A 15,738-nucleotide genomic window follows, 5' to 3' on the forward strand; every position below is an offset into this window, starting at 1 on the left:
CTTTCAACAATCATAATCATTACACGGCAAGTATGTCTTTTCCACTTGGCACCAACATCGGTTCAGCTATAATAATAATAGTGTCTGCTAGATGCACATGCTTGCTACTAAAACTACTCTTCCTAAACACGATTATATCGAAAACACCATCTGCAAGAGGTTTGATGACTGTTTTCTATCAATTTGTGGTCAACAACATCTTTTAATAGGGAAACTTGATAATTATACACAACAAACAAGCAATAATAATCAAAGTATCATTATTGAGCTTTTTGCAAGAAGATTTCTCTTCGAAGAGCCGTAAAAACTTAGTCCAGAGCGTTTCAGTAGATTGCTGCTCTTCATTGTTCTCCGGGTGTAAAATAAGGTGAATAAGTGCACTACTCGGTTTGCATTTCCCAGTTTTTTTGTCGTAGGTATGCCCCCATTTACAAGCGCACTGGAAGTTTCCCGGTAAATTAAGACATATCTCATTCTCGAGGTCACAAGTGTGGCTTCCTAGGGCGCATTCATCGATATCTATGCAGATGCCGTAGAAGGAACTCCATATGAAACCCTTCTCGGGACAGGAACAGCTCACGTTCCATCGATTGAGAATGATGTCTCTGAAAGTAGTAAATATAACAGTTTGTTTACATCTACAAAGTGGTGGAATGTTTGTGTATTTCGTCTCGTTATTGAGGCAGGAAATCGAATATTTTTTTCCTATAGGTATAATTTCCCAACGCCCCGTTTCTTTTGTGAAAAACGACAAGCTGACTTGACGTTTCTCCTAATTTAGATGCCTCGAACGCAAGACCCCGGTGATTTAAAAATTAGATAACTCTGTTTGTGCCCGCATGGTGTTGTCGTTAGCAATAGCTTAAACGCCTACCTAAAGTCGGTATTCTCAGAACGCTTCACGAGACATTCTCGCTGACCCTTAGGATTAGCTCGAAAGCAGGGGTTATCTGGCATGTTCCAGCAGTTTTCCGGCCTAGTCAGGTGCTTCGCAGGACAACAAGGATCTGGACAGAAGCTGTAGAGAGCACAGGAATACGGAACTGCGTCGTTGGCACGACTATCTCGGGTATTTGGGCCGAAGTCAGGCTCCAAACAATTGGCGAAATTATCACATTTGTCAGAGAGGTGTTCAAGGGCCGGATGAGACTTCATACTGTACCAGCACATGTAATAACTTGCTGTGACACGCCATTGGAAACGCTCTAAAGGACCTGATAGGTGTCTTAATTAAATGGGGAATGATTCGGACGGTCTGCTTAATAGCGATTTGATCTTAGAGACCCTCAAACTTTGTCCAATTGGGAATACATCATACTAATTTGAGAGGTGCTCCTTTGGGAATAATATTTAAAGAACGTGGCTGAGTTAAGAATCAAATACACGTTTCAATACACTTTTAAAGTGCTCGAACTTTCCTCGGTTATGCTTTAAGAAGCAATATCGCCACTTAAGTGAAGTGGTGTGTTCTGTCTCGCATTGTTCTTACCTTCGAACGGATTGGCTTGTATGTTGTCGACTTCTCTCATTTTCTTACAGTCTTCATCCACAATTTCTATTTGTTTCGAGTTGTTGTTTAAATTCCATTGTTGTTCATGAATAACTACGACCGTATCGTCCGTTCTCTTGAGTCCTGCATTTCTTATACGTTTTCTTAAGTAGTTTGCACATTCAAACAGATCGTCTTCACAGTGTTTGTGCACTTCCCAGTGGAGAGACCGCAGCGGCGGTCGGGGAAACTGTCTGCAATTAAACAGTTAGTTAGTTTGATCGCACTCGAGCATGCATCTTCTTAATCAAGCCGACCAAACAATTAATTTTTCTTTGACGGACTTTTTACTCTCTTGGGTGTCCGATATCTACCTGTAATACTCCCTACGTGCTAGTTTTGCATCGGTTTCGTATCTCCTGTCGTATTCATTGAATTTGTGCGCCCGTAAGTAATAAGCGATATCTTTGAGAGCTTCGACAAACCATAAGGGTGCGGTTGTATTGTCGTTCTGGGAACTAAATGAGTTTGTTACCGTCGCCGGTGATTGCTGATCTTCAATCGGCAATGGTGTGCTTGTTCCTTGTTGACTTGTTGACGAGGAAATGCAATCAATAACGTTATAACAGACAATGATCGAGAAAAACGCACAAACTTTTCTTACCGACATTTGCACAGCTTTGACACTTTTTATTTCACGCTTTAATTACTGGTCGTCCGTTTTCATGGATTTTGACGGGTGCTAAAACTTTAATGATTGTAGATTAAAGTTCAATTGTCGCGTGAAAATCTGTTTAGAGTTTGGATCATATCAATAGAAAAACACGATTTGTGTGTACTTTTAATTACAATTTTCCACAAAGAGCCATGAGCTTTAATCACAAGTGGTATCACTTATACAACAAATTTTAATTAAAACTGGGGTTGTAATTTAATCGTCTTTACTATTTACACTAACAGGATAATCGCTAGGAACATGTTCTGCGAAAAACCGTGGAAAAGCACAAACCAACGCTGCGGTTAGTCCGCTTCGTTATTCAAAAATCCCCTCTTCTTCCGTAGTTTAATAACTTTTGACGAAGTGACAATACTAAACACAAGTATCAATATTTGTACTTATTTTCATGCTAAAACAGTTAGTGACCTCTAGACTGGCGTTACTTCAACATGCGCTGAAATCTTTCGGTACAAAATCCTCTTGTAATGCTTAGTTTTGTGATAAATACTAATTAATGTCGGGCCAAAATCGACTAGTGCAATTTAGTTTATTGCAGTTGGTGCTCTTGTATTTTTCGGTGTGCTCTTTGGAGAACTCGCACCGCCAAAAACGGTTCTCCCTCCCTTTGTATTATCCAATGGGGGGCAGCTTTAAGGTAATTTTTTCTGCAAAAGCGCGCAATAATTGAAGCCCATTCCTTTATTTTGCAGATCGTCCTTGGCTTCGCAATGCCGATTCCTTTGGGCCTCAAGCAATCAATGGCTTGGGGTTGGAACATACAATTTCAATACGTGGCACCTCAGACAACCAACAACACAAAAATATATCCCCCAATAATAGCAAGATCACGAAATAAACGGGAAAGCTTCATCAGTGACAGAGCTTTAGCTTATTCCGGTATCGAAGCAATTTTAAACAAGTAAGATTTACATATTTACATATTCAATTGGAATCTTTTCATTACTTTATTTACTACATTTAGCGGCTCCTTTGTAATTCTAATTACCGTCTCGGTGTTAAATTTTAGTTTGACGCTAGTTGAAAGTACGTTTAAGAAACACCCAACTCTCTTCAATTGAGCATTCCAATTGCTTCAAGTAGACTGGAAAGTTTTGATTGAATTTAATTTCAAGTAGCTTCCGCGGGGAATAAGCCTCCGGTTATGTTGTTACCAAAGAAATTTTTTCATCGTGTAAATACCCCATCTATTAAGTTTATTACAAACTAAAATAATTTGGGGACAACCGTTAAAACCCTGATAGCCACTTTCACAAGCTTATCTCTCTTCATTTCGTGATATGAAATTAAAATCGTGCCAAAGCTACAACTTTGGAACATCAAACTAGAATTAACGTAAAGTCAACATTTCAAGATTCAATGTTTGTTTGTGATAAGTTAGGTAATGTTGGTCCTAAAAAGACCGTTAACAGCTCTTCATTATTACAGTGGAACTTTACGTCTTTGAGGCAGAGTCGGATAATGCATGAATATTGTTTGTACGCAAACATTAATAAATCGTTGGACGGGGGGTTTTACATGGTAAAATTTTGATTTCTTTTAGCACGGAGAAGTTTGTTTGTGTTATTTATTATTATTGTCAACAAAAACAAGTCAAATATTTGGTGGAATTTCTAAAGAAAACATTACACGGTAAACACAATACAATGCGACAACAAATTACTGTCATCTTTATACTTTGCGGTCTTCAATTTAGCGTCGCTATTTTTGTTCTAGGAACGGCCTCAACGGACGTGCATGTCTTCTCCGCAGCATTTGCGAGAATGCGATGGATAATCTTTATCACGAAGCTAATGGACTGTACGGACATCTCCTTCACATAGCCTTAACGTAAGATCGGAAGTGTTATCGACAAGTAACCAGTAAACTTGAAGTTTGTTACAAATAGGTTTCAATTACAGACCAGACTACGATGACGGCAAAGCTCCTTCTGATCTGGATCCCGTTTACTTGGAGGCGAAGAAAGCAGGAGAATACGGGGTTGATTGTGTTTCCTTATATTCGGATTGTCAACAAGAAGATGGGCTTCTGGACATGATTTCTCTATTAGACGAATAAATTAACGCAATGTTTTATTACCACAAAAACCGGATTTAAATTCCTTTGAACCCACAACATTTTGCTTCAAAGAATAAAATTTACATTTAATTTTGTTACAAGATGTTTAAAGTTTTATGTTATCTGAATCAGCCTCACTCATCCTACGTTTTACAAATAACTTACGGGCACATCCCGAGGCGTTTTATAACAATATTTGTCTTAAATTTATCGAATATACACAAAAACGGAGGATCTTCGAAGCAATTTGTGGAAGTCGCCAATTTAAATTTGTTTTTCTCCTAAGGTATCGATAGGAAAGGGAATGTGAAAATCGAGATTGTGCACAGCATAAGGCCTCTTAAGACATGTGGGAAATGTCCGATTACGAAGGGTGCCTATTCAAAGCTTCGCTACTTTGGCCGAGCCTTTTGTGCCCTCTACAGTGTCACTCAGACGGTTTAAACCCTTCCTCTACGAAAAGAGTATTTGAAGTTTTTATTGGGTCGTGGAAAATTGAATGCAATCGAAAACTTCAAAGATGTAAATCTTTGATTGATTTTTAACATTACTTCTGGTAAATTTCTGTCATAAACTTTGTAGAAACTTAAAATTTGTTTAATTGGGTTCGTGGAGAATTCAAAGCGGAGATATTTCTTCCGAATTAAAATTTAATAACGATAGTTTTGAGAGACAATCGGAATTTAAGTGGCAATTTAAAAAATGTCGAACGATTTAAATAGTGAAGATAGAGACGAAAATTGATTTTATTAGTTTTAGTTGGTACTTTTGTCCCGGCGCCTCCACCATTTGTGCACACAGCTTTGTACTTAAGTTAATGAGCAATTATTGAACTCGTGGCTACTTTCCACATATTTATTTTTCTTTCAGTTTCTGTTATTATTGTTTAAACACAATTACCTCGGGCGTTGAACCCACGCTTTGATTGTATCTCTCTCGAATATCCTGTCAATATGTACAAAGTCCTTTAGAGGCGACCTTATTTAAATTAGTAATTATTTTGTGGTAGAGTTTGATAATTATCGCAAGATTATACGGGATAGTTAATCTAAGGGAGGTTAGAGTGGATTAACGGCTCGATGTGAGCAATACAGGCGGTTGGAGCAAAAACATGTTTCGTGGCAGCAAAACGAGGAAAAGGTTGCAACCAACCCTTTACTGTAGGCGATATTCGCTGATTAAATTTCCCTGATTTACAAACATTCCCGGATATCTTCGAATCGCTTAAAAACTCTTAGAATTTTGATTAGTTCAGCAAGAATTCCGTGTTGTGCTTTGCATTGCTAATGTTACAAATTAGAGGTGCTGTTTGTCGAGTTGAGATTTGAGAGATAATCCGCACTTCCTCTATCGATCCCGGCGCATTATTTGGCAGATTTACTGTGAATGCATATTAAAGTTTCGATCGCGGTTAAATTACGTCCTGGGCGATAAATTTTTGGCGCGAAAGCGTCTATAAATAGGTGCGCGAATTCGCTTCCGTATGAAGATAAAGCGTGCCAGCGACCTGTCTAAGAAGTTTGTTTCCATAAACTGAAACTCTCCAGCGACTTTTGACTTGGTAGATAATCAAGAAGAACATGCTGCCAGTTCTGGTTCTAGACTGTATAAGTCGGTAGGCCATAATGTCGTCGTCGCTCCTGGCTTTAGTCTGTGAAACAACCGGAGTGATGTTGATTGATGGAGATATCTGTGTGTTATATTCACCGTGGAGACTTACCCTACTTTGCCATTCTCCTCTATTCATACTCGAATATTTCGCAAATTTAAACTAATGGTACCTCACAAAGCCGACTTTCCAACCGAAGAAAATTCGGAGTTACAGATTCAAAAAACTGTTGCCGTTATGGGGGGAGATAACAAATTATCCTCCTGATATACATCATTTTTCATTGATGACTAAATAAAAACTATGTTAGGAACAATGTTAACTTCAGGGGCTGAACTTTAGATTCTTGGCTAATGTGTAGTGAAGTGTGAGTGGTTTTCGGAGCCACAGCACGGGTCATTGATCATCAACAAGTATAAATAGCCGGTCTATAAGTCTGAAGAAAAAATAAGCACAGAAAATCATGATCAATCTTTTCAAACCAGCAATCTCACTAAAATAATGTAAAATATGTACAAAATTTACGCTCACGCCAACAAAAGCTCTAACAACTGCAGAATTTCCGCAATGTTAAATTTAACATCCCCATAAAATATAATATGGGCTTACATGTCGTAGCGCCGGTATTAGGACAATGAAGCGCAATTAAACTTTAAGAGATTTTTACCAGTGATTGTCGTGACTTTTACCATGATATTTTCAAACAGTGTCTCTGTTTAAAACCGAATTGGAAACGAGTAAATCTGATTATCGGCATCACGATTCAGCGCTAACCCTAAAAATAAATTCACCCTGTGACCGCTAAATCTAATAATTCATAATATGATGAGCGTCCCGGCAATTTTTAATTTGCTTTTATGGTAAAGCTATCTGCGCGTTGCGTGCTTTATTCTTGTAATTATTTGAAACGTATGTGCAATTAAGCGTAATTTACGAGTTCGTGATAAAATTTAAAATATAATGAATTAAAGTAAATGGCGGCAGAATTTAGTGTCTGTTCGTTTTATTACCGGATACGCATTTTTTCTTTCCACACGTTTAGTGTGATTACACGACGGACTTTAAAACAATTAGTCCTCTGTGGCAAAGCGTAGCGAATTATTAGCTGGAATCAATTTCCCGGAACCGGTTCCGGTTTGTTCCGGGATACTACGTGTCCATGTTTAAAACATCCAATAATCTATATGGAGGCGAGAAAATGAGGGCGGTTACACTACAAAACCAAAAAAATAAGTAAAATCGTGTTGTTGAGAGATAAAAGAAAGGGAGCTTGTGGATGTAATCAAGTTAAAGAACGTCTGCTGTTAGATCGTGGTTGGTCGTTTGAAATGTGGAGCACGTGTGCCCTTTATGGCGTCTCGCATACGGATAAGCCCTTGAATACAACTATGTCAATAGCATTTGATGACCACATGTAAGTAAAATCGACATCACTTACCTCTTGTGATTGCTGCTAGACAAAGGCCGAATTTACACTTTTTGCCCTTGATAACATAAAAAAATAAATACTCGCGTTTTGATCACTTCCAATCATAATTTCATTTTGGATTGTATTTTCAATAATTCAACAACCCTCAAAATATTATTAAACACTAAATAAACAAAATAACAGTTAACTAAATATTAGTTTTCCCTGAAATTACACAACGCATTTTTCCTTGCTTGGCCCAAAAATTTCCTCAAATTTGAATTATACAGCAAAACATTTCCCATTATCAATTATACGGTTCTATTATTTAATACGTCCAACTAAGTTGGGAGCTAGTTATTGAGAAAATTGCTGCGTCGAAATTCGAGTTTAATCTTAAGCCTAGCGGCTTAGCAGTTAACACTTTAAGGGCAGCGATATAGCGGCCACATTTAATAATTAATTATGTAACAAAATTTGCACATGTTCTATTATTTCACGTTACGAATTTCAAATTATAGATATTTGCATAATAAGCGAGGAAAATGTTCAGCTCGGGGCGCGTTCCTGCTTCTGTAAAAGCTAAAATTTCTTTATATTGAACAATGGAAGGAAGTCTTGAAACGAACTGTGGTACTCACGTTTTTAAAAAGAGTTGAATAATGCCAGAGCGATAAAGCCTTTCGTCTCGAAAATAGGAAGTTTTTGTGGCACAATTTTGTTTTCCATGCTGCAGTAACCACTTTTGCATATTGCATGTGGCTGTAGTTCGACGTAGTCAGGAAGGAAAGAGCACTGAAAACCGAATGTTTTTCTCAAAGTTGTGTTCTAAATTGCAGAAAGAATGCATTTCTTCACATTAATGACATCATTCCATCAAGACATTAAGGTCGTGGCGTTTTATAGCTCGCAAGTCTCTGTGCTTTAATGTTTTACCTAGACTCCGCTAAAGACGATGAGTATTAAACTTGAGCTCCCGTTCGACTGCTCTTCTTTAACTTAGTTTTCATAAAACAAAGCTTTCTTCAGCGCTTTCAAAGCCAGCCGCTATAAAGCTGTAATAAAGCAATTTTCTTATTTGAGGGACAAATTTAGGAAAACAAATGAACATTTTGTTTCTTTTCAGCTGTGTTATAACACTTCTTTGTTTTCTGTAATTGAATTAAGTCGTCAACGAAAAGTCTAATAAACGACTCTGCGAAATTATAAGTGCAGAAACAAAGGTGGAACAAACCCGAACAAATTTAAAGATAATATTAGTCCAAACGAGCTTGAAACTTGGAAATAAACTAAAACACATTCTAAAGCATGTAATTGAAAGTAACAACAGCTTATCTATATTCAGTGAACAAAACCGTGTATTTTAATTGCGCGAGAAAATATCTTTGAGCTTTTCAAAATTAAGAACTCGCGCGGTGCGTTGAGACGTGAATACAAATTTTGCAATAACTCAACTCAACAATCTTTAAGATAAAAATATCTTGGAATAATTTAACTTTGTAAATTACAGGTCAGGAAAATCCGAGCTTACACGAAACAGATGTGTGGTGGGCAAATGTTCGTTCTGAGAATAGCCCGATATAAAGCACGCGACCGACTTTTCCAAGTGCCTTCATTAACATACTTTCGTCTCTGCATTCATCCTGTTTACCCCAAAAAACGAAGACAGCTCAACGACTTCCATCGAATTATCTTTCCATTCGGTTTTATGGTGCAATTAACGCTTCCGGTCTTCATAAGGAATGTCTAATAATGAAAGAATTTGAAGTGTGTGTGAGCAATTCAGGTAAATACGAGCAGGAACTCGGTGAATTAAAAAAAAATCACACCAATGTAATCGGATCGTTTATAGCCATTTGATTCCGCGGCAATTAAAAACCGCGAATCTCCTAAATTTCAAATTTGATTTTTGTTATGCAATGCACGTAAGTTATGAGGTATGTAAATTAAAATTCGTGCTACATGCACAAAATTTATCGTTGGTTTTTGCAATTAGAGCTTTTATTGTCATCTCCCACAATTCATGTCAATATTCTGATAATAAATCGTTCCTGATGTTTATATTCCATGGGTGTTTCGCATGTTCAAAGCAAACATAGCTGTTTTACATTTATTGTTACAGCAAACAAACACATCAATTTAACTTGTTAACGGACTTTTATAAAACCGAAAGAAATTACTTGTGTTTGCGCGGAAAATTAAATCAGTTTTGTTTAACCATTGACACGAACTGGAGATCTAATTAATATTACACAGCCTAATGCCTTGTTTAAATATTAGTTGATTGAAACATGTGCTTTTGTACGAGTGATATTTCAATTAGCCATTTATAAAAAACGCAAATATTTTCTGCGATTTCCCTCGAATTAGATGATGCAATTTTTCAGCTGTGAAATTTGTCCTCAAAATTTTCCGGACAATGATATATTTTCTCAAGAAGCAAGAAGTTTCCTTGCAAAGTGTGAAAATTCCATGCCTGTCACGTACGAAATTTAATTTAAAAAGTAAAACGTTCAGATCTGAATTTCAGGAAGTTTTCCAATGTCTTCGAAATGAGAAATGATTCCGAAAGAGATAATCGTTTTCAGATGGCGTTTGTAGATGGATGAACATTTTATTATCCTTTTTTCAAATCCCATCTCCATTAGCAAGCGCTTTTCCAAATAACTTTTTGCTCGTGTTACAAACGAAACAAAAATTATAAGATATTGTTATAGTGACACCATTTCTTTTTAGATGTGCACTCGGAATAATTTTCTTAGGTAACAATGGAAAACAGGAACCGGATTCTAGGATTTATAGTCGATTTAATATGTATTAGATTTTTTAAGCCAGTCCCTGGGGATAATTCGTGAAACAATTTTTTAAAAAGTTGGGTTGCTTGTTAGGGTGATTTGAATGGATTTGATTATAATATAATGGCTTCGTTAAACAAACGTCAATAACTGAGAACAGGCATTGAGATCGCGTTGTTCTGCCTATTATTACCACAAAACGGATAACAATCACTCATAACATCTCCAATGAGGTCTCGTACAATCTTAATGTCACCCAATTACAGTAAAAGCGGTTGCAGAAAATTTATCCAATTAACGGGAGATGTAATAATTGAATTAGGTCATAATTTAGGGTTGACAGCTCTCCTCTTTATGACCTATTAAACAGTCTACTAAAGTAATGAACTCATTTTTATATTGAGTTGCGGTCGTTGTTCGTTTACCTGAACCACAAAAATATCTCGCTTAAATCAAATGTTACAACTTCAGTTTAGTCAATATTTATACAATGTTCTGTTTTCAAGTGGCTAACAATATTCATAAATCTAAAATGATTACTCGTTTATTTTGTGGATAAAGTAATAAAGTGAAGCTTTACATAAGCACGTCGCTGAATATCGATTGACATGAAAAAACTACTTTTGAAACAACAGACGCATTCATTTTATTACATTTATTCTATGTACTTTACTACTTTTGTTCTTTTTACCAAGTAAAACTTTTGTATTTGTATGAAACACATTTATTTCGGTTTGATTAGATCAATGATTGATTAATCATCGTAATTGGTAAGTTTGAAGGTGATTGATTAATAGTTATTTACAGAACAAGCGCTCAAAAGAACTTAAAACGGAACGAGCAGTAATGCGGCTCGCCGGCGAGCTGCCTGTGAGCGAGCTTTCGCTATGAGCGTTTCGCGAGTATACTGTACATGATTTTTTTAAATTATTATGTTTTCATTAAAAAAATATTATAGTTATGTTATCAAATGCATGTTGGTATTAACTTTGTCACTATGCGTTAAATGTCAAGCCTGTCAAGTTAAAAGTTAAAAAATAATTAGTTAAACCGCCCCATTTGCATCAATTTTTGCTAAATTTTATTATAAAAGTACGCCAAATTAATACAAATTTTAATTAACTTAGTTATTGAGGCAAAGTTGTTTAAAATCGTAATAGCGCTTTGTTCGAGCATCGTTCAACTTTTACGTGGATAATTTTTATTTCCAATTTTAAATAAAATCGTAATTGTATATGTTTTAAGCTTAAATGCGATAAAATATTGCACGTTTATAGATTTCGACACGCTCTTTTCGTTTGCTGCGGATCTAATCGCAGCGGACCACATTTTAATGGTGAAAAGTGTTTTCGAATATGACCCCCAAAAGCTATCTCTCGCGTTAAATCGGTGAACTTAAGTCCTGTCGTGACACATTTGGAGCTTTTTTTACTCAAAACTTCGGGGGGAATTTAGTGGTGTAGATAAGTGCATGTACGACAAAAAATAACAGATATTTGAAACTTCTTGGTGTTTCTATCTTTTAGTTTTCTGTGGTCGCCCTGTTACATTTTTAGGTATAAGTTTTAAACAAACACTGTAAAATATTCTGTTGAACTCGACCAGAGTTTGCGATTTGATTAGTTTTCTAGACGAAGAATGCGGCGGAGTTTGCGATGTGTTATCATTTCAAAAGTTTGCGGATATTCCTTTATCTACAGAATCGTCTATAACTTGCTCTCTGTTAGTCTTAGATGTATTTACACTACAAACATTTGGAGTACAGTTTGCAGTTGGAATACCTACTCACGAGATTATTTGAGGGTTCGCCGAACTATGCGAAGCCATTCTACCTTCCAAAGTTGCGCGATTTTTATCAATTTCTAATACAAGAATAATAAGAAAAATCAGTTAAATTATGTTCACTACTCTCGCGAAAAGCTCATAGCAAATGCCGGCTGTTTTTTTCGGCGCTTGTATTGTAAATAACTGTTAATTAAGTTGTGATAATTTTGCGGCATCGACGAAACCGCCAAACAGAGCGAATGTTGTGACAGTCCGGACAACGGATGCTGCACTGCATAATTTATTAGTTGAAACTACGAGTATTTCGAACACCGCCGTAACAATTCATACGTGTATTATTTGACTGTGAAAGTTCAAGCTCGTAAAGTTCGCAGTGTTCTAGTAGTCTCGATGCAAATTTAAACGTAGGTTTGCGTCCGTTGTTGCTCTAGTCTAAAAAAAGCAAACTGAAAACTGTTAGATTTTTTTGTTAAACAGTTTCGTGCAGTAATGAAATCTTTAAGTAGAAAGTCGTAGCGATGGCAAACGCGTCCTTCTTCGACATAATGAAGATATACGTTATTAGATCTATAAATCAAAGGCTTTGATTTGTGTTTGCGGTAGTTTTGGGTTCATAATAAATCAATGTAGTGTAGCAGTAGATCGGCTACGATGGTGGCAGCACTGAACCGACGACATATCAGAAGGCTACGGATGTGCCACAACTCATCCTAACTAAATCATCCCTCGATACTATTAAACTTCAAATGGAGAAAAATGCCACTGATAACCACTCTATTGCTACAAGCCACGATAGAATTTATAACGCCATCAGCGTTTCTACTCTTATTGCGACACTTTGCGTTGCTTGCGCTCGTAACTCTAAGATCGGACAAGTCTAGTATCGGTTATAGCGCAAATTTTGTTCAGCTTTTGAATTATGAAATGCTTCCGCTTATTTAAAGAACAAACTTATAGTCACTTCTTGACGTATATCTTACAACATTTTCTGCACGTTTCACCAGAAAACTTAACCAGAATGGCGCGCCGCATCTATTTTAACACCTTACGTGATAACGGCTTACGTGACGTTGTAAAAATAACGCCATGTGGCCGTATTTTTTCACGTCAATTTGCATTCATTTATCAGTGAAAACGAACCGACGACACCGTGGTAATGACAGTTTTTTTTGGATTTTAATCAGGAGACGCAGATTCATGGACGTTGTTAATGAAGTTGGTCAACAAATTTTCGACGGAATTTAAGTATACTGGAGCAGTGGAAAGCCATTTCTAAAGTAGAATTGTCTTTTGGTATAGAACCCAAAATCCGCTTTGTTTCTTTGGGTCGGGACAAAAATATATTTAAAAAAAGAGATTTTCTTGAGAAAAATGCGTTTACTTTATTTTTTTAGTTTTGCTTAACAACTTGCAAAATTATAAAACTTTTAATACATCCTTCAAAAGGTAATTAAATAAGCTTCGTAACGAACTACAAAAGTCGCCGAGAGAGTTGGTCTTTGCCGAGACATTTGAGATAAACTATTAAAACTATTAAATTAACAGTTTATGTAAAATAGAACGATTTTTAGAAAAAAATACGTTTTGTAAATTTTAAAAATTAGGTTAATAAGTAAGTAGTTCAAATGTAGGTAACTGCAAAAAATTGCAAAATTAGAGAGCAAAAGACACAAATTTTACAATTATATTTTCAAAAAAGCCAAAATTTGGCAACATTTTCCAAAAAAATTTCTAATTTTGTCAATTTTTGCTCTAGGGCAATGAAATTTTACAAAGATTACTACATTTGAACTGTTTACTAACTACACCAAATTACAACATTATAGAGCAAAGGTCACACATAATTTCACAGATTCGAATAGAAAATTATAGATAAAAATTATTATTATTAGCACTAGAAACTGTTTAAATGTTGTTGATTAAGTTTTTCAGATTTTATATTTTAAAGAATTCGAAGATCAAGGGTAATTTACCCTATGGTGCAAAACCTAATTTGGTCGATATTACGCTTATTTATTAAACAATTTAAAAAAAAAGAACTAATTTTTGTAGAATTTTAGGTAGAATCCAAAAATTGGCGCTAGTTTGACATACGTCAATAAATAACCGAGTTAGAAGCGTTTAAAATTGCTAATAGTGCCACCAGGTATAAAGGTCGATATCTCCGAAACTATGACATGTTTCAAGATGCGGTTTAAAAAATCATTTAAATTGATGATATTTTAAAGCTTGATATGTGCCTAGAAATGACGATTTTGTAAGCAATGGCAGTAAATTTCTAATGTAAACGTCAAAAAAAACATAAAGTCGTATTTTTTTAGAAAACTTTTATTGTTTTTTATTCATTAACTTCTAAACGATAAAATTTAGCGGTGCATTTGTGAGCAGTTTTTTCAATGATGCATTACAACAAATCATTGAAATAATATTTCTAAAATCACTAAAAACAGCTTTTTATATTTATTTTTGGGACATAAAAATAATTTTTCAAAAATATTGTAAAAACTGTTAACGTTAGCGATGAGTTTTATAGGTCATTAAGAAGTTTATAAAATTAGATTTCCAAAACACTCAAGAAATTTTATAACTTTGCAAGTTTTTAAGTAAAACTAAAGGAAATAAACTTTACTTACAAAAATTATTTTTTAAGAATATTTTTAAATCTGGACCTGGTGGGACAAAATAGATTTTAAATTCGGAATCAGAAGTGTATTCCACATTGAAAATATTTTTTTTCAAAATTTGGAGACTAATGTAAAATAAACTGAGATAAAATGAGGTAAAAAATGCGGCCTGTTACTAAAAATTAATAAAAATTTCGTATAACTCTGTAGGATTTATTTCTAATTGTTTGAAACCCCAAGAGCTTGAAAAGCAGGAAAATATGACTTCCTACATTGAAAAGTTAGCAACTTGCCATGGCGCATCTACCATTTTTAACGCCAAGCTAAAAATCTGAAAACTTGAGATTTTTTGCGGGTTTTGTGCCTCAACTGGTTAATATTTCCAAGCTGTTGGCACGCATGTTGGTTTCCCCGGAGTCTCCGGACTCAAGTATGTTTATTTAGATCGTTCCGGTGCGTAGGGCCGCCCTTATCACACCATGAAAACTTAGGTGAATGACGCAAAAGGCATCTCCACCGTGACATTTGTGTATAGGCACGTGCAAAGCATCGTGAAGTTGGTAAATAACTAGTCAGAATAATCGTGCCAACTCACGTCTATCTGATGTAGACATAGGGCGTAAACACAAACAGAAGTTAGGCTTCATACAGAAGTGGCTGCATAAGATTAATCAAAGCATGCTCCAGTTGAATCATTAACACCCCACACACACCAAGTTAGCGAGTTATAATAAAATAAAGCTCGTCCGGGTTGTCAGAAGGCCACGGTTATCATTAATCAGTTGAAAACTGAAGCGGCCAGCAGCTGGTAATTCAGATCGGGGTGTAAATTCGAGCAGGTTCGTGGCGAGGGTGTCCGATCGTTGTGGTTGCCGGTGGCTGTCACCCTCGGGGTCATGCGGACACCCAGCATTGCGGACTCGTGATGGATAGTCTTTCAGTTTTATCTCGCTGGATTTAAATTCGCACGGGCAACCAAATGGGAGTGTCAAAACTATGAATATCGCTAATTTCTAGTAGAGTAGGTAAAAGGGATTAAGTTGGACGCAAATTGAATAATAGTGGTAACAGGGATTTCTGTCAGAATGTTGCTCGGATGGTTAGACATAAATCCACACATTTCAGATTAAATTTGAAGGAGTTATATGACTGCTGACACATGAATTTGTCTGTAATCTCCACGTAATTTTTCAAACACAGATTGTACAAACACGTTGTATTTATCAACGTCCCG

The 15,738-nt window shown here is 36.0% G+C and overlaps 2 protein-coding genes across 2 annotated transcripts; one reads left to right on the forward strand and one right to left on the reverse strand.

Moving 5' to 3' along the window:
* Positions 1 to 19: 19 nt before the first annotated feature.
* LOC148173172 (uncharacterized) lies at positions 20 to 2,159 on the reverse strand. The gene is made up of 5 exons (XM_088039843.1): positions 1,864 to 2,159; positions 1,490 to 1,743; positions 875 to 1,214; positions 229 to 605; positions 20 to 150 (listed from the first exon to the last, which is right to left on the reverse strand). Exons 1-5 carry the CDS (start codon positions 2,157 to 2,159, stop codon positions 20 to 22), a joined length of 1,398 nt encoding a protein of 465 aa, XP_087895969.1.
* A 454-nt stretch (positions 2,160 to 2,613) lies between these two features.
* On the forward strand, positions 2,614 to 4,283 carry LOC148173173 (uncharacterized). Its single transcript, XM_088039844.1, has 5 exons — positions 2,614 to 2,689; positions 2,744 to 2,862; positions 2,918 to 3,126; positions 3,942 to 4,055; positions 4,127 to 4,283. The coding sequence occupies exons 1-5, from the start codon at positions 2,614 to 2,616 to the stop codon at positions 4,281 to 4,283; spliced, it is 675 nt and encodes a 224-aa protein (XP_087895970.1).
* The last annotated feature ends 11,455 nt before the right edge of the window (positions 4,284 to 15,738 follow it).

The sequence above is a fragment of the Gnatocerus cornutus genome, chromosome 6 (genome assembly GCF_029298725.1).
Source record: "Gnatocerus cornutus isolate USDA-ARS CGAHR chromosome 6, icGnaCorn1.1, whole genome shotgun sequence".
NCBI classification, from domain to species: Eukaryota; Metazoa; Arthropoda; class Insecta; order Coleoptera; family Tenebrionidae; genus Gnatocerus; species Gnatocerus cornutus.